Source organism: Lithobates pipiens, unplaced genomic scaffold, assembly GCF_037356315.1.
Source record: "Lithobates pipiens isolate NorthernLeopardFrog02 unplaced genomic scaffold, aLitPip1_a1.2 Scaffold_22, whole genome shotgun sequence".
NCBI lineage: Eukaryota > Metazoa > Chordata > Amphibia > Anura > Ranidae > Lithobates > Lithobates pipiens.
The window spans coordinates 87,526,542-87,548,637 of NW_027507784.1; the positions used below are offsets into that span (position 1 = coordinate 87,526,542).

Sequence of the window (22,096 nt, forward strand, 5' to 3'; positions counted from 1 at the left end):
TTTACTCAAGAGATAAAACTACAATTCTACCACGTTACAAAATTCTGGTTCAGCCACATCTTGGGTATGTGGTCCAGTTTTGGCCACCAATCCGGAGGAGGGATGTCCTGGCTTGAACTGGAGTGGAGAGAGACAAGTGAAGGGCAACAAAGCTAATAAGGGGGCTGGAGAATATGAGTCATAAGGAACAACTGCAAACATTTAACTGGTTGGAGAGTCAGAAGGTTTTTTATCCTAATGCATACTTTGCATTAAGATAAAAAGCCTTCTGTTTGCAGCAGCCCTTCTCAGCCCCCCTAATACTGACCAGAGCCCCATCTCTGTCCAGCGATGTCCATGAGTGTCTCAGCCATCCAGGACTCTCCCTCCTGAATGCCTGGGACACAGCAGCGGCACCATTAGCTCCCACCGCTGACAATCAAAGTTAGTTATCCAATCAGGGGACACAGAGGGCGGGGTCCAACCACAGCACCGTGTCTGAATGGACACACGGAGCTGCAGTTTGGCTTGATTGCCCCCATAACAAGCTGCTTGCTGAGGAGGCACTCAACAGGAGGGAGGGGCCAGGAGCACCGAAGAAGGACCCAAGAAGAGGAGGATCGAGGCTGCTCTGTGCAAATCACCTGCAACAGAGGCAAGTATAACATGTTTGTTATATGAAATAGACTTTAGTATCACTTTAACCACTTCAGCCCCGGAAGATTTTACCCCCTTCCTGACCAGAGCACTTTTTGCGATTCAGCACTCCGTCGCTTTAACTGACGCACGGTCGTGCGACGTGGCTCCCAAACAAAATTGAAGTCCTTTTTTCCCCACAAATAGAGCTTTCTTTTGGTGGTACTTGATTGCCTCTGCAGTTTTTATTTTTTGCGCTATAAACAAAAAAAGAGTGACAATTTTGAAAAAAACACAATATTTTTTACTTTTTTCTATAATAAATATCCCCAAAAAATATATAAAAATTTTTTTCCTCAGTTTAGGCCGATACGTATTCTTCTACATATTTTTGGTAAATAAAAATGCAAGCGTACATTGATTGGTTTGCGCAAAAGTTATAGCGTCTACAATATAGGGGATAGTTTTATGGCTTTTTTTATTATTAATTTTTTTTTCTAGTAATGGCAGCGATCTGTGATTTTTATCGGGACTGCAACATTATGGCGGACACCTCGGACAATTTTGACACATTTTTGGGACCATTGGCATTTTTACAGCGATCAGTGCTATAAAATTGTATTGATCACTGTGAAAATGTCACTGGCAGTGAAGGGGTTAACCACTAGGGGGCGATCAAGGGGTTAAGTGTGTCCTAGTATGTGTTCCAACTGAAGGGGGGATGGGACTGTGTAGGGGAGATGACAGATCGTCTGTTCATACTCTGTATGAACAGATGCTCTGTCTGTTCTCCCATCAGAGAACACACACAGGTCCCGGTTCTCAGTGTGCCCCGAGCGATCGCGGGAGCCCGGCGGTGGTCACGACCGCCGGGCACTCGCATCGGCTCCGTGGACGAGCAGGGGGCATGCAAGTGCCCCCTAGTGGCCATCTATGGTACCGACGTACCATGACGGAGATTCACGCAGTCGAGCCATGTTCAGAAAGGTGTGAACCCGGCCTAAATGATCTCATTGGAAGCGGTAGATGTACAGAGCAATAAATCGCTTGCTTACAATTAAGACTATGATGACATCAACTGTAGTGCGTTTCTGCAAAAAGCACCTAAAAACGCATAGGTATGAACCAGGCCTAAGACGTTTAGTAGCAGCAGCATGCTTTTTTTTTGTATCCCCTGCCATAATGGGGTTAAAAAAACTAAAACTAGCCCTTTATAGCACTTTTATACTGTGAAACGGTGAAAGTAATAATATGTATTACTTATTTCAGATATATATGATAAATACACCCAGAAGTAGGATATACGGGCATTTTAAGGGGTCAGACATGAAGGGTAGAAGGGAGATATAAATCGTTTATATTAAAGCAGTACTAAAAGCTGAGACCTTTTTTTTCTTTTCATGGATATGATCATTTTAAATATAATATATATATATATATATATATATATATATATATATATATTTGTAATGCCTTCTATTACCTCCAGTCTATCAGCCTCCACCTTTTCTGGGTTCAGATGCTGATCTTCCCTGCACAGAATCTTTAAAGTGATTTTTTTTTTTTAAACAACAAACATGTTATACTTACCTGCTCTGTGTAATGGTTTGCACAGAGCAGCCCTAATTCTCCTTTTTCTGGGGTCCTCCTTCTGCCTTCAGAGTGCCCCAATAGCAAGCTGCAAATTATAGTATAGAGTGCCCCCTATAGCAAGGTAAAATAAAAAAAATTTGGCCTTTTAGAACCACTCACTTCCTGCCCAGGACTACATGTCCCATGAGGCATTGCTCCTCACACATCCACAAGTTCTCAAGCTCCCATGTATGGATCGAGTACGCCGTCAGTATTTAATCATAACAGGAGGCTACGACAAAATGGTGGTGGTCGGTGTTTTAACATAATAAGCAGGGGCTACAAGAAAATGGCTGCACCGGTCGGGATGTATAGCAAGCAAAAACGTCAGCCAATCAGAAGTCCCAGAGGAAGTCAAGAGACCTGTGACGAAACCGGTAGGAGGAGCCTGATTGTCTGAGGTGTCAGCAAGTGGTTTGGAGAGGAGGCATAGGATATGGCTGTGAAACCGGGGCTGCAGATCCGGGATTCAGGTGACCCTATCCCCCCTCACTACCACAGCACTACAGCACTTTATAAGCGATGTTTTCATTATACAAATGTGCAAGTGACCAGGATATACTGGTATCCTTTTAAAGAGGAAGTAAACCCTGATGGGTTTACTTCCTCTTTGATTCCCTGCAAAGGTAAAGCATAATGGACTACTATGCATCGCATAGTAGTCCATTATGTGTCATTTACCTGACACAGGAGCCAGCGAAGTCACCGCTGTCCCCTTGTGTACGGAGTGTCCATCTTCTTGGTGGGTATCGCTGCTCCGGCGCTGTCTTTCGATGGAGCCGAGATGACTTCACTACCGCGCATGCGCATGGGAGCCGCCACTCGCGGCATATCGCTGTTAACAGCGGCACGCTCAGTGCGCCCTTTACACCGCTTTCTACGGCGCATGCGCCGTAGACAGCGGTACCTGTCTTTCGGCAAATATCTCCTAAACCGTGTAGGTTTAGGAGATATTTCTTGGACCTACAGGTAAGCCTTAATCTAGGCTTGCCTGTAGGTCAAAGTGGTTTGTAAGGGTTTACAACCACTTTAAAGCTGGGCTATTATCAGGAGAAGGAGGTGACCAGTGTGGAGCATCAGCATACAGCAGCCAGTATACTAATAGGAGACATAAGGATGATCCCGGCTATCTGCTGATAACAACTTTAGGCTTATTTTCTAAGCCATTAAGGTGAGGGTACAACTGATGGGGGAGAAGTGCACATTGCATGAAGACGCCTTATCACTTCATTTATTTTTATGGACTTTGTTGATTATTTTTATAACATTATGGGCTGCGTGTGATTCACGGAGCATGAGTACTATAGTATATTTTACTTTAATTTCTCTCCACTTTTTTGGACTTTTTTTTCTATCCACTGTTACGCATTATATCTATATTGTTTTACAGCACAGGTTTTATTAATTGATGGTTAGTAGTAGCGTGGCACAGTATATATATATATATATATATATATATATATATATATATATATAATGGATGGAGTACTGAGCTGTATGTGTGCTGCACAGTATTTCCTGATATGTAAACAAATAATGCATTCTGTATGCAGGCCAACTAATCGGCTGGCCGATTAATCGATTATGAAAATAATTGACAGCTATTTTCATAATCAATTAGTTGTCGATGAATCGATTAGTTGTTTCGGCCCTACAGTTAAATATGTTCCAACTGTGTACTGCATTAAACATCCCCAGTAACATTTGCTGAGTTACCTTTCTTCCACATGATGCGGGGTGCAGGGCTGCCAGCAGGAAGACAGGAAAGGGTTACCGAATCCCCATCTAGAATCACCGTGTCCCTCAACTTGATGTGGAAAACCGGAGGGAAATCTGCACAAAAACACCAAAAACACTAAGAATTACCAGTGGGCCCACTCACCAGACAATTCATTTCATCAAACATCTTCCCAGACCCTTGTACTGTTCATTTTTTGATAGATCTATAGCAGAATTTCTAAAATATTTTTTTAGTCAAGGCACCCCTTAAAAATTATGGACAGTCTTGAGGCACCCCATTCTAAAATATAAAAGCTGTTCTAATAGTTTTACATAATGCAGCAACATCCACACATGTAGGACACCCAACGTTAGAAGTGATTTATTCTTTCAAATCCAATACACTTTTGCAAACTGGCACTGACTAGCAGTGGCAGCTGGTGGGTTTTTCATTTGGGAGGTCAGCAAACAAGCACCCCCCCCCCCTCCAGGTGGAGGGACACTGACAGCCCCCCTGGCGGCCCCAGCGGCGTGGCACTGACACAACCCCCACCCCCCTGGATGGCTGGCGGTCAAGCACCTACTTGATTTAGGACTGGCGGGTGGTGTCTTCTCCTCTCCTGGGGTGCGGGCAGCAACTCCAGTGTCCGCTCCCTCCCCCCGCTTCCCCTGCCGTGTGTCTCCTCTCTGTTCCTCCTAAGCGCTAGGCATCCAATAGGTTGTCCTGACACTTTGCCCAATCGGGAAACAAGTCTGCCTCCTGATAGGCGGGGAGGAACTTGTGCGGAAATTCATTCGCTATCGTCCCACAACTGGGTGGGATTGGGGCCCACCCTTTTTTGAAGCCTATTAGAGCCTCTGGTGCTTCAAAAAAACATCCCCCCCCATTGGAATCCATGGTCCTGCACCCTGATATGTAGATGAGGGGGCAGCGCCCATGCACCTTCTATGGATGGGCTGCCAATGCTGAGTAGTATTACTAGTAGTAATATTAGTCCTCTCCCTCAGTTTTTCTCCATCACTCAACTAATGTGACTTCAGCGCTGATGGAGAGGGGCAGGGGAGGGTCAAACAAGAATGCTATGCAGGTGACAGACATCCTCCTTATCAACTGATTATGCCAATTATTATTAGGACGCCGGCAGCTAGAAGGTTGTAATGGTGCACAATGAAAACCTGTGGCTTTGCGTAACTAGAAGGCGGGCTTCATACAGTCGCCGGTTTGTATACTGTTTTGGCCAATTTTTAGGCATTTTGCCAAAGCACACCTGAAGAAACCTCAAGGCACCCCAGGTTGAAAAAGGTTGATCTTTCGAAAGCCTTTGTAGATCACGTCCTCAATCCTCCGGTCTAAATTCTTTGACTATGCAGCCATAATTGGTTCCAAAAAAACACCCTTGATACCTTATCACCTCCAGTGGGAGGCGGAGCTTGGCAGACAGCTGGACCTGGAGGATTGGCAGATCATGACTATTGCACTGTCCAAATGCTCCAAGAATGTTCTCTTTTTGGAAAACACTTATAAAGTGTTCTACAGATGGTATTACACCACCGGCCAGATTGGCAAGTTTTATTTCATCCTATTCCCACACATCTGGTGGACATGCTCCAGGCTTTGTAGATTGTGCTCCTTCGCAACCTTTTTAACACTAATCTAAAGAGGGATCCTTTTGAGGCCCTTCTGTGGAAACCGATTACAGAACTACTGGCATCGCATATTTTTACTGCAACTAAATTGACCATAGCAAGGGCCTGGAAAACTCCGGCCCTCAGTTTCGAAGCAGTTAAAAACCGTGTTAATGACATTATGGTTAATGAGAAACTGACAGTGTGTTAGCAGATACCCATGACAAATTCCTCCGGATATGGCAACCCTGGGTGGCTCATAACCACCCTTCACGATTTGAACCAGCGCTCTCTCTAGTGCGCCTCCATTCTGCCCACCCCGTGGACTTCCCTCACCCCACCTTTTTTTTCTTCCTTTTCCTTTTTCTTTGCCTTGCACACCTATCCTATTCTTTTTCCGGTCTCCCCCCTACTAACTGCTCCTTCCTTTCTTCTTTTTAGGTCTTTTTCTGGCCCACAAGCTTGGTCCTGCTGGGATTGGACACACAATGTGAAAATGTTTTTACTGAATAACGGTATATACCACCCTCTTTATGTTTTTTTTTTTTTTCTTTGTTCTTTTTTTTAAATCTTATGTTTTACATTCTCCTCTCAACACTTGAGTTACCTAGTTTATTGTGCTATCATCGTATCAGGACTTAGGAGTGGTTGACAGCCTCATACTGACCACACATAATCGCCCTTGGATTTCCAAGAACTTGCGTAAATCTCTGTGTCTCAGACTAACCTTTTTGATACCTGAAGTTTTACAATTATTTCTCCATGATTTATCCACCACTGTTTTTGTATTAACCTGTTGATCTGTATTTTCAATAAAAACCCTTTGTACAAGAAAAAGGTTGATCTATAGCAGTGGTCATCAACCCTGTCCTCAGGGCCCATTAACAGGCCAGGTTTTATGTATTACCTTGGGGAGATGCAGACTAGAATACTGCAATCCCTGAGCAGCAAATGATATCACCTGTGATGTATTTCAGTTATCTTGTTAGTGGGCCCTGAGGACAGGGTTGATGACCACTGATCTATAGGATACTGTACAATCAGATTGTAATGTGCATGGCCAGAAATACTGGAACCATGAAAGACAACTCAGCACAAAGAAAGCTCAGCACTCCATATAAGACATACGTTTTATTTACTGAAACATCAATCACTCAAACACGATTTGGGGTTTTCTATGTGTACCCCCAAAATGTGCAGGGGCAAGAAGGTCTAAACATGCCTGTGTGTGACTGAACTCTGCAATACTAAACATTACTATGTTATGAGGGAAAGCAAGCTCTCTTTGTCAATTCAGGTCACATGTGTGCCCTAGGAACATGCCCTGGTGATTGCTGTTTGCAGTAAAAAGAGCTACACTTATAAGAAGTACTGCGTTTTCTTCATTATGAGTCTAACAGCACCATCAATAGCCGTAAACCCCATTGGGGTGAGAGGTTTGGTCAATTTTTTGGCCAATTTTAGCTCCATTATTAGACCTGTCAGCTACACCAAGATCAACCAAATATTCCTAGTGGATAATTGTTGGCTGAACAGCATCTGCATCCAATCGGATGCAGGCACCGTTTGGGTATTGGGACAGCCAGTGTCGCAAGAGACAGGGATTCATCAATATGCGCTGTTAGCATGGATGGAGGAATCTGTTAAGCTGGCCATAGATGAGTAGAATTTCGGATGGCTTTCGTTTGGTAAAGTTCATTTGTTCCCAAATCAAATGTTAAAAGCAAATTAAATCTTTCTAATGACACTTTAATCCTCACAGAATTTTTGTACAAACGTTCCTGAGAATTATCATTCAACAATTCCATCCATCTATTAACTGCTTTGGATTTCTTTTGCTAATGATTTGATACCCTGCAGATTTTGTAAGTTTGCCCACTTACAAAGAAATTAAGGGTCTATATTTTTTTATCATAGATGTATTTTAATTGATAGACACGGAATATCAACAGAAAATCCAGAAAAACACATGATACAAATGTTATAAATTAAGTTGCAGTTCAGCGAGTAAAATAATAATAATAATATTTATTTTAAATAAATAATAATAATATTTGATCCCTGAGCAAAACATGACTTAGTACTTGGTGGAGAAACCCGTTGGCAAGCGTAGAGGTAAGACGTTGCTTGTAGTTAGGGACCAGGTTTGCACACATCTCAGGAGGGAGATTTTTGGCCCAAATCTTCTCTAAATCCTTAAGGTTTCTTGGCTGTCACCTGGCAACCCGAAGTTTCAGCTCCCTCCATACATTTTCTATAGGATTAAGGTTTGGACACTGGCTAGGCCACTCAATGGCCTTAATATGCTTCTTCTTGAGCCACTCCTTTGTTGCCTTGGTGGTATGTTTTGGGTCATTGTCATGCTGGAAGACCCATCCATGACCCATCTTCAGTGATCTGGCTGAGGAAAGAAGGTTCTCATCCAAGATTTTACAATACATGGCCCTGTTTATTGGCCCCTCAACACGGCAAAGTTGGTCTGTACCTTTAGCAGAGAAACAGCCCAGAAGCATAATGTTTCCACCCCCGTGCTTGACTGTAGGGATGGTCTTCTTAGGGTCATAGTCGGTATTTTTCTTCCTCCAAACCTAGCGAGCCCCACTCCTCAAGATGGCACATGTACAGTCATGCCAATGAACATCTAAATGATTCAGAGAAGGATTGGGAGAACGTGCTGTGGTCAGATGAGACCAAAATTGAGCTCTTTGGCAATAACTCAACTCGCCGTGTTTGGGGGAAGAAAAATGCTGACTATGACCATAAGAACACCATCCCTACAGTCAAGTACAATGGTGGAAACATCATGCTTCGGGGCAGTTTCTCTGCTAAAGGTACAGGCCATCTTTGCCTCATTGAGGGGCCAATGGACGGGGCCATGTATTGTAAAATCTTGAGTGAGGACGTTCTTCCCTCTGAAGGAGGGTTGTGCATGGGTCTTTCAGCATGATAATGACCCAAAACATAGTGCCAAGGCAACAAAGGAGTGGCTCAAGAAGACCCACATTAAGGTCATTAAGTGGCCTAGTCAGTCTGCAGACCTTAATCCTGCTGAAAATTTATAGGAAGAAAACTGAAGATCTGTAAAGAAGAGCGGACCAAAATCCCTCCTGAGATGTGTGCAATCTTGATCACCAACTACAAGAAACGTCTTACCTCTGTGCTTGCCAACAAGGGTATCTCCACCAAGTACTAAGTCAAGTTTTGTTTGGGGATCAAATACTTATTTTACTCACTGAACTGCAACTTATTTTATAACATTTGTATCGTGTTTTTTCTGGATTTTTAGTTGATATTCTGTCCCTATCAATTAAAATACACATATGATAAAAATGATAAAACCTTAATTTCTTTGTAAGTGAGCAAACTTACAAAATCTGCAGGGGATCAAATAATTATCTTGCCGAATGTATGTGCGTGGCCAGATTTACAAATATGCGTATTTTACAAGAGGACATAATTCACCTTTAGCTGTGATTACAGTCATCTGTGTTATAACTTTGTGAAAGTTTTTTTCACAAAATGAATAAACTAAAAGAAGTTAGAATGTCAATGTGTAAACTACACTGAGTAAAAGTTATAAATATCATAAATATCACATATATTTAATGAGGTTATATATAACTTATCACATAGACCTGCAAAATTATATTATAAATGTTCTTTTCCTCCCTCTCTGCCTCTGGATCTCCCTCCTTTCCTGAACTTTCCCAGACTTTTCTCTCCGATCTCCCTCCATGTCACCAGTGTGACGAGATCTCTGCCCCCTGGGGGGGGGGGGGGGGGTCACTCTCTGTACCTGGTAACAGTTGTGTTGTGCTGAGTGCAGCCACTCCCAGGCAGGATTGTGTTCTCTCCACAACACACAATGGTGTCACCTGCCCCCCTCCCCTTCACCTCCCTCCTGTTACTAAGGACGCTGATGACACTAACTCCTATATATATGGAGGGGAGGAGAGAGAGGGGACAGTGACCACTCCACACCGAACACCTAACCCATCGGAACCCGGAGAGACCAACTTTATTCAGCATCATGGTGAGCGACCGACTGCTATCCTATACATTCCCCTATGTGTGACCGCACTCTAAAATCCTATACATTCCTCTATGTGTGACGGCACTCTGCCCTCCTATACATTCCTCTATGTGTGATTGAACTCTGCCATCCAATGCATCCCCCTATGTGTAACTGCATTCTGCTATCCTATACATCCCCCTATATGTGACTGCACTCTGCCATCCTATACATCCCTCTATGTGTGACCTCATTCTGCCATCCTATACATCCCTCTATGTGTGACCGCACTCCGCCATCCTATACATCCCTCTATGTGTGACTGCATTATGCCATCTTATACATTCCTCTATGTGTGACCGCACTCTGCCATCCTATACATCCCTCTATGTGTGACCGCACTCTGCCATCCTATACATTCCTCTATGTGTGACCGCACTCTGCCATCCTATACATCCCTCTATGTGTGACCGCACTTTGCCATCTTATACATCGATTCTGCAATTTGTCTCTGTATCTGCAGTATAATATCCTTTAGATATAGGTGGGTGAGCCTAAATAACACATTCAGTATCCACAAAGAACTCAGTATGCGAATAGCTTTGCAGTCCAGCAGTCTACACTCTGCCTATTGTGTCTGCACTGTGTCCATATTGTGTCTGTACTATGTCTGTATTGTGTCCATAATGTATCCGTATTGTGTCTGTACTGTGTCTGTACCGTGTCTGTACCGTGTCTGTATTGTGTCCATAGTGTGTCTGTACTGTGTCTGTACTGTGTCTGTACCGTGTCTGTACCGTGTCTGTATTGTGTCCATAGTGTGTCTGTACTGTGTCTGTACTGTGTCTGTGTGGTGCCTGTGCGGTGTCTGTGCGGTATCCGTACTGTGTCCGTACTGTGTCTGGAGTGTTTCTGTTTTTAGGATTCAATTACACTTTGTAAACCAATATTTTTTTTTGGTTAAAAATCTCATTTATTGAGTCTTGCATAGTATAAAATAAAAACAGTGGCAGACATAATTAGCCCACACACGGGTTACAAAAGAGACACGAATAATAACTTAAAATAAGCCATCATACAGTAACCATGGTTAGTAACAAAAATAGGCTTGAATAAAATAAATAAATGAAAATAAAGTGAACAGTGCGTGACTTGAGCACAAAAATAAAGGATAATACACCGGAGCATCGATACCCGTTTGAAAATTCACCCATCATTATTTTATGAATTCACTGGAGTGGCTGTTGAGGGATTGTAAATCAATACTTTGAATGGAGTCAGAAACTCTTGACACTCCTCTGTACTTGGAGAATTTATATTATAAAAAACACACCATAAGCAAATGTAATTCATGGTAACATTTATGTGTATGTGTACGCCGAGTCTCAGGAAACGTTACCTTATCTAATTAGGGAACTGCTCCTTTTTGTTTATTTTAACATTTGTGTTACTTTATTATGTTTTAAATATATATATATATATATATATATATATATATATATATAAACATATATATTCCACAATCTTGCAACTCCTATTTACTAGTACAGTTTGGACTAAATATATTTGACCAGCATCCATTTTTTTTTAGTATTTTATACAATTTCAGTTGCATGTCTCTGCTAGCTAACAAGACCTTTACTGTTTACCCCACACAGAGGGAATGCATCTCAGTCCACGTTGGCCAAGCTGGCGTCCAGATGGGCAATGCCTGCTGGGAGCTGTACTGCCTGGAACATGGCATCCAGCCGGACGGACAGATGCCCAGTGACAAAACCATCGGAGGAGGAGATGACTCCTTCAACACCTTCTTCAGTGAGACCGGGGCTGGAAAACACGTCCCCCGTGCTGTCTTTGTGGACCTGGAGCCCACTGTGATTGGTGAGTAGATTGGCTTTGTGGTCTTGGACTGGGTGCAAGAGAGTACGTTAAAATGTAGTAAGTGTCACCAAAGTGTCTCCAGTTTAGATATTAACCATTATTGTTATATCTCTACAGATGAGGTGAGGACAGGAACCTACCGGCAACTTTTCCACCCTGAGCAACTCATCACCGGCAAGGAAGATGCCGCCAACAACTATGCCCGAGGTCACTACACCATCGGCAAAGAGATCATCGACCTGGTGCTAGACAGGATCCGCAAACTGGTGAGTAGAATGTGGCAAAACAACCTTCCAGTGCCAAACACTGTGTATATTTTATGTTTGAAATAGATCCCCCCCGAGTTAAAATTACTTGATGTCTTCCTTTTTCCCTTGGGGATTCTGGAGGCAAGATCTTCCTGAAATTCCTCTCATCTCCGGCTCTACTGAGGTCATAGGTGTACGCAGCCTATTGCATTAGAATGTGCACCCCAAAGCTCAAACACACATGCGTGTGTATGTACAGTATTTCACAAAAGTGAGTACACCCCTCACATTTATTGTAAATATTTCATTATATCTTTTCATGTGACAACACTGAAGAAATGACACTTTGCTTTGCTATGTAAAGTAGTGAGTGTACAGTTTGTATAACAGTGTACATTTGCTGTCCCCTCAAAATAACTCAAAACACAGTCATTAATGTCTAAACTGCTGGCAACAAAAGTGAGTACACCCCTAAGTGAAAATGTCCAAATTGAGCCAAAAGTTTCAATATTTTGTGTGGCCACCATTATTTTCCAGCACTGCCTTAACCCTCTTGGGCATGGAGTTCACCAGAGCTTCACAGGTTGCCACTGCAGTCCTCTTCCACAAATCCATGATGGCATCACGGAGCTGGTGGGTGTTGGAGACCTTGCGCTCCTCCACCTTCCGTTTGAGGATGCCCCACAGATGCTCAATAGGGTTTAGGTCTGGAGACATGCTTGGCCAGTCCATCACCTTTACCCTCAGATTCTTTAGCAAGGCAGTAGTTGTCTCAGAGGTGTGTTTGAGGTTATTATCATGTTGGAATACAGCCCTGCAGCCCAGTCTCCAAAGGGAGGGGATCATGCTCTGCTTCAGTATGTCACAGTACATGTTGGCATTCATTGTTCCCACAATGAACTGTAGCTCCCCAGTACCGGCAGACCCAGGCCGTGATACTTCCACCACCATGCTTGACTGTAGGTAAGACGTACTTGTCTTTGTACTCCTCACCTGGTTGCCACCACACACGCTTGACACCATCTGAACCAAATAAGTTAATCTCGGTCTCGTCAGACCACAGGACATGGTTCCAGTAATCCATGTCCTTAGTCTACTTGTCTTCAGCAAACTGTTAGTGGGCTTTCTTGTGCATCATCTTTATAAGAGGCTTCCTTCTGGGACGAGAGCCAAGCAGATCAATTAGAGTATGGGAGTATGGTCTGAGCACTGACAGGCTGACCCCCCCCCCCCCTTCAACCTCTGCAGCAATGCTGGCAGCACTCATACATCTATTTCCCAAAGACAACCTCTGGAAATGATGCTGAGCATGATTTGGCCGACCATGGGGAGGTCTGTTCTGAGTGGAGCCTGTCCTGTTAAACCGCTGTATGGTCTTGACCACCGTGCTGCAGCTCAGTTTCAGAGTCTTGGCAATCTTCTTATAGACTAGGTCAACTTTATGTAGAGCAACAATTATTTTTTTCAGAACCTTCAGAGAGTTCTTTGACATGAGGTGCCATGTTGAACTTCCAGTGATCAATATGAGAGAGTGAGAGCGATATTTTTATTTTAACTTTTATTTTTTACTTTAACACACCTGCTCCCCATTCACACATGAGACTTTGTAACACTAACGAGTCACATGGCACCGAGGATTGAAAATGGCTAATTGGGCCCTTAGGGGTGTACTCCCTTTTGTTGCCAGCGGTTTAGACATTAATGGCTGTGTGTTGAGTTATTTTGAGGCGACAACAAATTTACACTGTTATACAAGCTGTACACTCACTAATTTACATTATATATATATATATATATATATATATATATATATATATATAGTATACATACATATACACACACAAACATTCTTATAAATAAATGTAAACAAACATTTAAAAATTTATTAAAACATGGACGATGTCAGTATTTTTTATTTTTTTTTATTATGTTTTACAATATTATAAACACAGTTTACTACGCTTTAGTTATAAATGAACATAGAAGCGAACATAGGAGGTAATGATCACTCACTCTGTTCATTCAGAAAAGGAAGGGGCTGGTAAATTATATATTTATTAGCCCATTCCCTCGCTCTCCATCCTGAAACATACCCCGCAGTAGCCGGCGGGAGAGCAGAGGAGGGAAGCCGGTTGCACTGCAGGGGGGGGGGGGGGGCATGGGGGCCTGTGCAGCAGAGGGAATCTGCACCGTACAAGGTGATTAGGGTGTTCACACTGGTGCAGTCACCCCTTGCACCCCCACAACCACCACACCAGGGCTGTGGGGAAGAGGCTCTTGTAGAACATGTAGACAAGGTACTTTGCCAAGAAGGGGTTCCCCCCATGGGAAAGTGTCCCCCTATGTTGAGGGAATGTGGCTTGGTATGGTGCTCATTCGTCCCCCCTTTTCCTGGCCTGCCGGGCTGCATGCACAGATAAGGGTTTGGTATAGATTTTGGAGGGAACCCAACGCCATTTTTTTGGACTTGGGGTTCCCCTTCAATCCTATTAGGCTCTTTGAGCCTGGTATGACTTTTCAAAAGGGGACCAGCAAGCTGTTTTTTACATTTATTTTTTATGGCAGCTCTTTTGTGTACATTCTGCTATCAACTGGGAATCCCCAGCTGCCGCAAGGATGACTCATTGTTGTTAGGACATCGGCGCATGCCGGCTCCTTAACAACGGATGACTCATCCCTGCTGCTGACAGCAGTTAGAATGCTGGCACCTTATAACCAAAAAAGCTTTAAAAAGCATGTAGATGCAATTTCGATGCATTTCCATTGAAGTCTATGGACCATAAAATCGCACTGCATCACACCAAAGTAGCACAGTACCCTTCCCCCAAGGTCTCATTGTAGCTGTGTTGCTTGGAATGGAGTGGAATCTGAAATAGCATCATTGTGAATCAGGCCTTAGACTCAGCTCAGTTTTAAAAGCTTTACCAAGAACAGCATAATAAATAAGCTAGAACATTCTTTTGAGTTAAGTTTAAAATAATGGTTCGGATGATGTATGGCTACCTTTACTCTATACTTGATATGGTTTCTGAATATTAATTGTAGAATTCAGCAGAGAAAGCAAGACAAACTTAATTGGCTCCCAGAATAGTTTCATTGGAGGGACAGTGAAGGAAAACTCCTGGGATGATCCGATAGTTGGAATCTCTAAAAGACATTAGAAGCCATGGCCATTAGTATAAGAGCATAATGTTATTGAACCTGCATAGTAGTTATCTAACATCTCTGTGTGTCTTCTTTCTCAGGCTGACCAGTGCACCGGTCTCCAGGGATTCCTCATCTTCCACAGTTTCGGTGGTGGCACTGGCTCTGGTTTCACCTCCCTCTTGATGGAACGTCTGTCTGTTGACTATGGCAAAAAGTCCAAGCTCGAATTCTCCATCTACCCGGCTCCTCAGATCTCCACAGCTGTGGTTGAGCCCTACAATTCCATCCTCACCACCCACACTACCCTGGAGCACTCAGACTGTGCTTTCATGGTGGACAATGAAGCCATTTATGACATCTGTCGCAGAAACCTTGACATTGAACGCCCAACCTATACCAACCTAAACCGCCTGATTGGCCAGATCGTGTCCTCAATCACCGCCTCCCTCAGATTTGATGGAGCTCTGAATGTGGACTTGACAGAGTTCCAGACCAACCTGGTGCCCTACCCCCGTATCCATTTCCCGCTGGCCACCTATGCTCCTGTAATCTCTGCAGAGAAAGCTTACCATGAGCAGCTCTCTGTGTCTGAGATCACCAACGCTTGCTTTGAGCCAGCCAACCAGATGGTGAAATGTGACCCCAGACACGGTAAATACATGGCTTGTTGTCTGCTGTACCGTGGTGATGTGGTGCCCAAAGATGTCAATGCTGCTATTGCCACCATCAAGACCAAACGCACCATCCAGTTTGTGGACTGGTGCCCAACAGGATTCAAAGTTGGTATCAACTACCAGCCACCAACTGTGGTTCCTGGTGGAGATCTGGCCAAGGTGCAGAGAGCCGTGTGCATGTTGAGCAACACCACAGCCATTGCTGAGGCCTGGGCTCGCCTGGACCACAAGTTTGATCTGATGTATGCCAAGCGTGCCTTTGTGCACTGGTACGTGGGTGAGGGTATGGAGGAAGGAGAGTTCTCTGAGGCTCGGGAGGACATGGCCGCCCTGGAGAAGGATTATGAAGAGGTTGCCACTGACAGCGTTGAAGGAGAGGGTGAAGAGGAGGGAGAAGAGTATTAAAAAAACTGTAATCTCTGATACTAGAATACACATTTTGCATTAAATATTTTATTTAGTTGTCTGTCATCACTTTTATTTTCTGAAATATGTGTATGTGTAGAACTTCACATTTTTTTGTCCTTATGTATTTCATAGATAAATTTGTAGGTGCTCCATCTGAATGTATATATCTGACAGTACAATCATAATGCTTGCTGAACAACTGTTAGGGTAAAATCAATTATAGAACAAGACATAAAACACATATAATAACACATAAAATGTATTGTATTCAGAAAATCATTTTGGACCTTAGTTGACCTATAATGTGCAAATAGATGCAGCGCTGCCTCCGAAGGAGCCACTGGACTTCGTGCTTTTTCCTCCCGCACAGCCCCCCCCAGCCAGGTAAAGGGGATTTTCTACACTCTCTAATGGCTCAATAATCAGTCTAGGGGATTTGGATAGTGTTACTAAACCCAGGAAATGTATATAGAAAATATGTGCAGCGCTCATATATAAAAGAACAATGAAGTAAATGTGAATAACCACAAAAAATATATGTATATCTACACATTTGTCAGAAATGATATGAAAAATCAATATGTGAAATATAAATAACCACAAACAGTATTGATATAAAATAGCGACATGAGTATCACAAGACTTCAGTCCATATATTATCATCAGCGAAAAAAAGTCCATAAGCAGATAATGGGAAGAAGGTAACTTCTAAACCAAAAAAGACTTCTCTGTGTGACATCAATGTTTAGGTGAAAGTAACAACAGTAAAACCACCACTGGTTGTGAAAAGGTCTACCGGAGTAAGAGGAGTCACATGGGCTTATGCACAATGAGTCAGTAGAGCTTGTGGTGTGAATGTATGGAACGTGTACACCTGTAGTCAGGATCAGAGTGGAAGATGGTCCATCCATCCAGGGATCAACACAAGACAGCAATCTTTGGCCAACACACAAAAAGCTCTTATGGTTTTCCCGACGGAATTCCGACTGGATTTCGCTCAAGCTGTCTTGCATACACACGGTCACACCAAATTCTGACCGCCAAGAACGTGGTTATGTACAAGTACGCGGGACTAGAAAAAGGAAGATCAACACCCAGTAGCCAATAGCTTCCATCTCGTAGTTGAATCTGAGCATGCATGAGTTTTTGCGCGTCGGAATTGCATACACACGATCGGAATTTCCGATAGAAACTTTTTCCGTCTGAAAAATTGAGAACATGCTTTCAAATTTTTGCTGGCGGTAATTCGGCCAGCTAAAGTCAAATGGAGCATACACACAGTCGCATTTTCCGATGAAAAGCTCTCATCGGTCTTTTGCTGGCCGAAATTCCGATTGTGTGTACACGGCATTAGAGGTAGGCTCAGACAAATTATTAGCTCTCTGTCTATATCAAGTGTAGACAAAAGTGTAATGGAAGCATTTATATTTGTTACTTCATTTACATAACAATAGTTATAAATGCATGTCACAACTAGGTCCTAGGTTTGATTGGTTGTTAGCCTTACAACATTTCCAATATGCGCTATTTTACGTAGCACAAAGCATCTCCTACCTGACTCATTGCGGATGTACTGTTTGCCCACTATGCTGCCATCTTCTTGGACCAAGCTGACAGGGATGCTTGGTTGGGAAATCATCTTGTCCCTCTTACTGCGTGAAAGACTCCAGCGGTCCCATCTGGATCGCCTGTCATCTAAAAGAACAAAATGCCATGATGGTTAGATGTTAAGCAAATTGTAAAATATAAATAAATATTATTTGTGGGTCTTGTTGTGCAGGACATTTCATAAAGTATTAAATGTACCGCAACGGACCTGATAGATGTGAATCAGGCGCCTAAATATTCTCCCAATGCTTTCAAAAGCAATGTAAATTTAACTGAAAGCACACTGCATTTGCCCATCAACACAAGCACTAAAATAATATATGCAGATGCTTATATATTTTGTGGACATAACCCACCTTTTTCCACCATTTCTGATTTGATACTGAGACCAGAGTTGATAGATTCTTTGGAAGTGGATGATGCAACCTGTGCAGCAAGCTGGTTTTGTGGTATTCCAAGTTTACGTAAATTCTCTCCTTCAGAGTTTGATCTCCTCAGTATAGACATCAGTGGTGTTCTTCTCTCAGGTCTGTCTTCTTTTCTATCCTGACTCTCCGAGTCCCCTCTATCCTCTGACTGGCTTCTCAGCTTCATTGACAAACGGTCCATTGTGTTTCCAATTTTTTTTCTTATTGCCAACACTGGTGATTCACTGGCCTTTTGTTCTTTGGAAATGCCTTCAGAGATGGTTTCAATTGACCCTGTCTCTGATTTGAGGCTTTCGGCATCTTTCTTGTCTTTGGCACTTCCCCTTCCTAAGGTCCAGGAAAGACGCCTTCCTGGCAAAGTGGGTGATTCTGCTTCCCCTGCTTGTCGCTCCTTTCGCTCCGTTGTTGGAGTCTTCCTGAAGCGTTGCGACAGCCTTCTCATGAAGCTTGGATCTCTTTCTGCATCTCGTAGGTCCTGAACAGATCTAGACCTATCATCCAAGCCAAGAGCTGCAGGCACTAGGAACTCAAGGGGGACACCAACTGGACTAGGCCTGTACATTTCCTCTTCCTGTGATACATGGGCAGTTGCTAAATTTTTTTCTTCTGACCAAGACCTGGTCAGCATCTTCAATCCCCGAGTAAGAGAAGACTCACGATTCTTCTTGAATTTGGCTTCAAACACTTCTTCTGAATCTATGTTGCTGATGTATTGAACATTCTCTGTACTTTCAGCAGTGGATTGTTTAACCTTAGAAAAGGCGGGTGGCTCAGGCACTGCTGCAACCTCTTTAGTAATTTTTTCCCCCATCTTGACTGCTGAAGTGGAACTTGGCTTATCCTCTGGAAGACTAGATTGTCCTGTTGTGTAAATACTAGGAATCTCAATAAGTTCTTGTGACCCATCCTCAGATGTTGGCACCTGTAGTGTTTGCAGCATTTCTGCATAGGTCGATCTTTTACGTGATGCCTCACTTTCCGATTGGGGTTTTGAAACAGGTGATGGCTCTCTAACTGATGTCTTAGATGGTGCTGGGACTTTTACTGGCAATTGCTGGGTCTCTTTAACCTGCGCAGTTGTAGATTGTGGCATTAACGCAAGTGTTTTTTGGGGTTGTTTTACTAACTTTGATTCAGGAGATGAAACTGTTGGACTTGGTGAAGTAGACTTCATAATAGATGGAGCTCTTAATGAAGATGAACCGACAGTTACATTTGGCTTTGGAAAGTGGACAGATTCAGTGGCTTGACTTGGTGGAGAAGAAGTAAAAGTGACTGTCTTTGGCAAGGTTGAGGGAGCAAGAGAAGGACTTTTCAAAGTTGGTAACACAGCAGATAGGTTTGGCAAAGGCGAAGTTGCTGCAGGGGAACTTGTTTTTCCTGATGTAATCTCTTCTGTGTGTGTTTTTACTAGTATAGGCTTCTCTTCTGTTTTAGGAAGCTCCTTTGGTAGCACGTAAGGAGGTGCACTCTCTAATGGCTTTGATTTATCTTCTGCAGCTGGCAAAGCATTTGGTGTTTCTTCCATAGTTCTTGCATTGAGTTGATTGGTTTTTGTTGCTTCTCCCTGAGATGGTTTTTCAGCTGGCTGCCCTACTTGCGTGCTTGGTATTTCTATTCTGGGAATCACATCCTCTACCAAGGAAGTCACTTTTTGAAGTACAGTTTCTAAGTTTGCCCCTTGATGCTTCTTATCAGACTTCGGCTTCAGAGATGGTGACTTATCTTTATCATCTACTCTGTGATTCTGAGTTTCTGCATCCACACTTTCTGATTGTTGTTGGCCTGGTTCAGGAGTCACAGACTTTGATGGAATCTCACGTGGAGTTTGAGGACGAGAATCAAATCGTGACTGATCTGTCAGAGCAGACATAGAGGGAGCTTCCTTTAAGCGCTGAGCCTCCACTTGAGCAAGTGGAATTTCAAGTGGTGCACCAGACCTACGATGCAGGATAAGTGGCTCTGTGTCAGAATGTGAAAAAGAACTGGTCTTCCTTAAGACTCTCTCTTCTGATGCTTCTCTGCCTGGTGCTGCCTCACTGGAAGCGGCACGGGTAAGTTTAATTGCCGGGATGGGTGATGAAGGTTCATTGTCAGTTCTTTGTGGGTGGGTGGGTTCGCCTCGTTTTTTATCAATAGAGAGTGTTTCCATCAGGGGACCTCTGAGACCACTAAGCTTTCCATCTGCTGAAGCCCCCCTCAGAAGCCTTTGCCTCATTAACTCCAGACGTTGAGCATACTCTTCCTCTGCTGATCCCAGCTTTTTCCGTCTCATAGGGCTACGGTTTCTGGTTGGAAGCTCCATGGAGGCAGCTTTAGTCATTCCCTTCTCAAGCTCATTTCTTATATCACTATCTTCACTTGATACATTTAGCAAGAGAGCACTGTCAGCGGAGCTTCCCCTCCTAAGTTCACCTCTGCGAGCTGCTACTAGCTCCTCATCAGGTATGTCTGAAGACTCCAAGCTGGATCCTTTTTTGAGTACCTTTCTTGGGTGATCAGCCTTTTGACTGTCCAAGGGTTCTTCATCTGAGGAAGAACCCACTTCAGCTTCATTTGATTTCTTTCTGGTAAGTGACCCCTTGGGTCGTTTGCTAAGTGACTCTGGCACCTCTTTACGTGGGACTTCTGATTCTGTGACTTTGTCGATGGTTTCTCTAACATCATCCCTCTCCTGATCTTCCATAATGGCATCTTCTGTGTTCTGAGAAGGTTGATCTTCATCAGTTGGGATTTCATTAAGGGACATTCGAGAACCAGAGAACTGGACTTGAAGAGGCATGGGTACATAGGGGAGCTCTTCCAGGTCATCAGAATCAGAAGAAGAGGATAGGTTAGAGGACTCTTTGGCATTTCTTGGGACAGCAATAGACAAGTGGTTGCTGGTGTCCTGCAGGAGCTCTGGGATAGACCGCAATACCATATTGGACTTGAAACTAATAAGAGAACGCTGTTAAAGCAAAGGATAAACATATCTTTAATCAGCTGCATGGTAAATATTCATTATACTTTTTTTTAATCAAACGGAAACCAATAAAAAAAAAATATATTTTCACTCTCTATCCACAGATGGAACGTATATTAATGTTAGCCAGCTTCCACAGAACAAAATGTAATACTCCAAACTCTTATTCCTTAAAATCAGTGCAAAGTTAAGAAAAAAAACAATGCATTTTATTAAAGATAAAAAAAAATCTTACTGATCATAGGGTATAAATATACATGTAATTGTCAGGTTACTTATGTCTGAATCTAAAGCCCACTTCCGAGCTCACCCCTTCCCTTCCGATCTTACACCACCACCTTAAGGGCTCCTTTAAATTAATTTTTTTGCTTTTCTTTTTAAGCTCACCTTTTTTTTTTTATATATCTTCAGGCTGGTAACATGAACTGCTGGCCCCTCTTCCTTTTTTTTGGTGCTGTACAGTCCTTAAAGGGCAAGTTCACCTTTTTTTCTAAATTCCAGATTCCTGGTGCATCAATATAGCATTTGTGTACTTTTTTTGCAAAAATATCAAAGATTTCCATTAAATCTACAGTCATTTCATTTAAAGAAAACGTGAACCTGGGAATGGGTGGGTAGATGATGCAGGGTGTGTGCTAATGAGGTCAGCTGGTCAAATCCTTCCTGTGTCATGACCTAAAGTCTGATTAGGAAGAATGACATTACTAATGGAAACATCTGGAAACGTGGATTAAGACAAGAAAAGTAAGTGACTGTAGATTTAATGGAAATATTTGATATTTTTGCAAAAAAAGTACATGAATGCTATATTGGTGCATAGGGGAGCTGGAATTTAGGGGAAAAAAAGTGTACAAAGGTGAACTTACCCTTTAAAGTGGTAGTAGACCACATAAAAAAGGCACCAGGCAGTTTAAGTCATAATGTGTGGGTATGCATCGGATACTAGCACATTATGACAGACTTAACTGAAAACTAAGCTCTTAACTGAAAACGAAGCACGCTGTCACCACTCAAGGCACTTCCATCTTCACCTGGTCTTCATTCTGGGCTTGCAGACTTCAGCGATATGAATGGGCGAGCCGGTGATGACGTGCCCATGCATGGAAGTCGCTGTTTGTGACATGGCTCTGAAG

The 22,096-nt window shown here is 43.0% G+C and overlaps 2 protein-coding genes across 5 annotated transcripts in view; one reads left to right on the plus strand and one right to left on the minus strand.

Moving 5' to 3' along the window:
- Positions 1–22,096, minus strand: part of SPEG (striated muscle enriched protein kinase) — a 496,800-nt gene that overhangs the window by 47,296 nt on the left and 427,408 nt on the right. For all 4 annotated transcript variants that reach the window (XM_077447841.1, XM_077447840.1, XM_077447842.1 and 1 more), the window contains 3 exons: positions 17,927–20,948; positions 17,517–17,657; positions 3,964–4,080 (listed from right to left, as the gene is read on the minus strand). In XM_077447841.1, coding sequence (XP_077303967.1) covers positions 3,964–4,080; positions 17,517–17,657; positions 17,927–20,948 — 3,280 coding nt within the window. The remainder of the gene's footprint in view (positions 1–3,963; positions 4,081–17,516; positions 17,658–17,926; positions 20,949–22,096) is intronic.
- Positions 9,451–16,025, plus strand: LOC143923898 (tubulin alpha-1A chain-like). Its single transcript, XM_077447845.1, has 4 exons — positions 9,451–9,625; positions 11,263–11,485; positions 11,603–11,751; positions 14,979–16,025. Exons 1-4 carry the CDS (start codon positions 9,623–9,625, stop codon positions 15,957–15,959), a joined length of 1,356 nt encoding a protein of 451 aa, XP_077303971.1. The 5' UTR covers positions 9,451–9,622; the 3' UTR covers positions 15,960–16,025.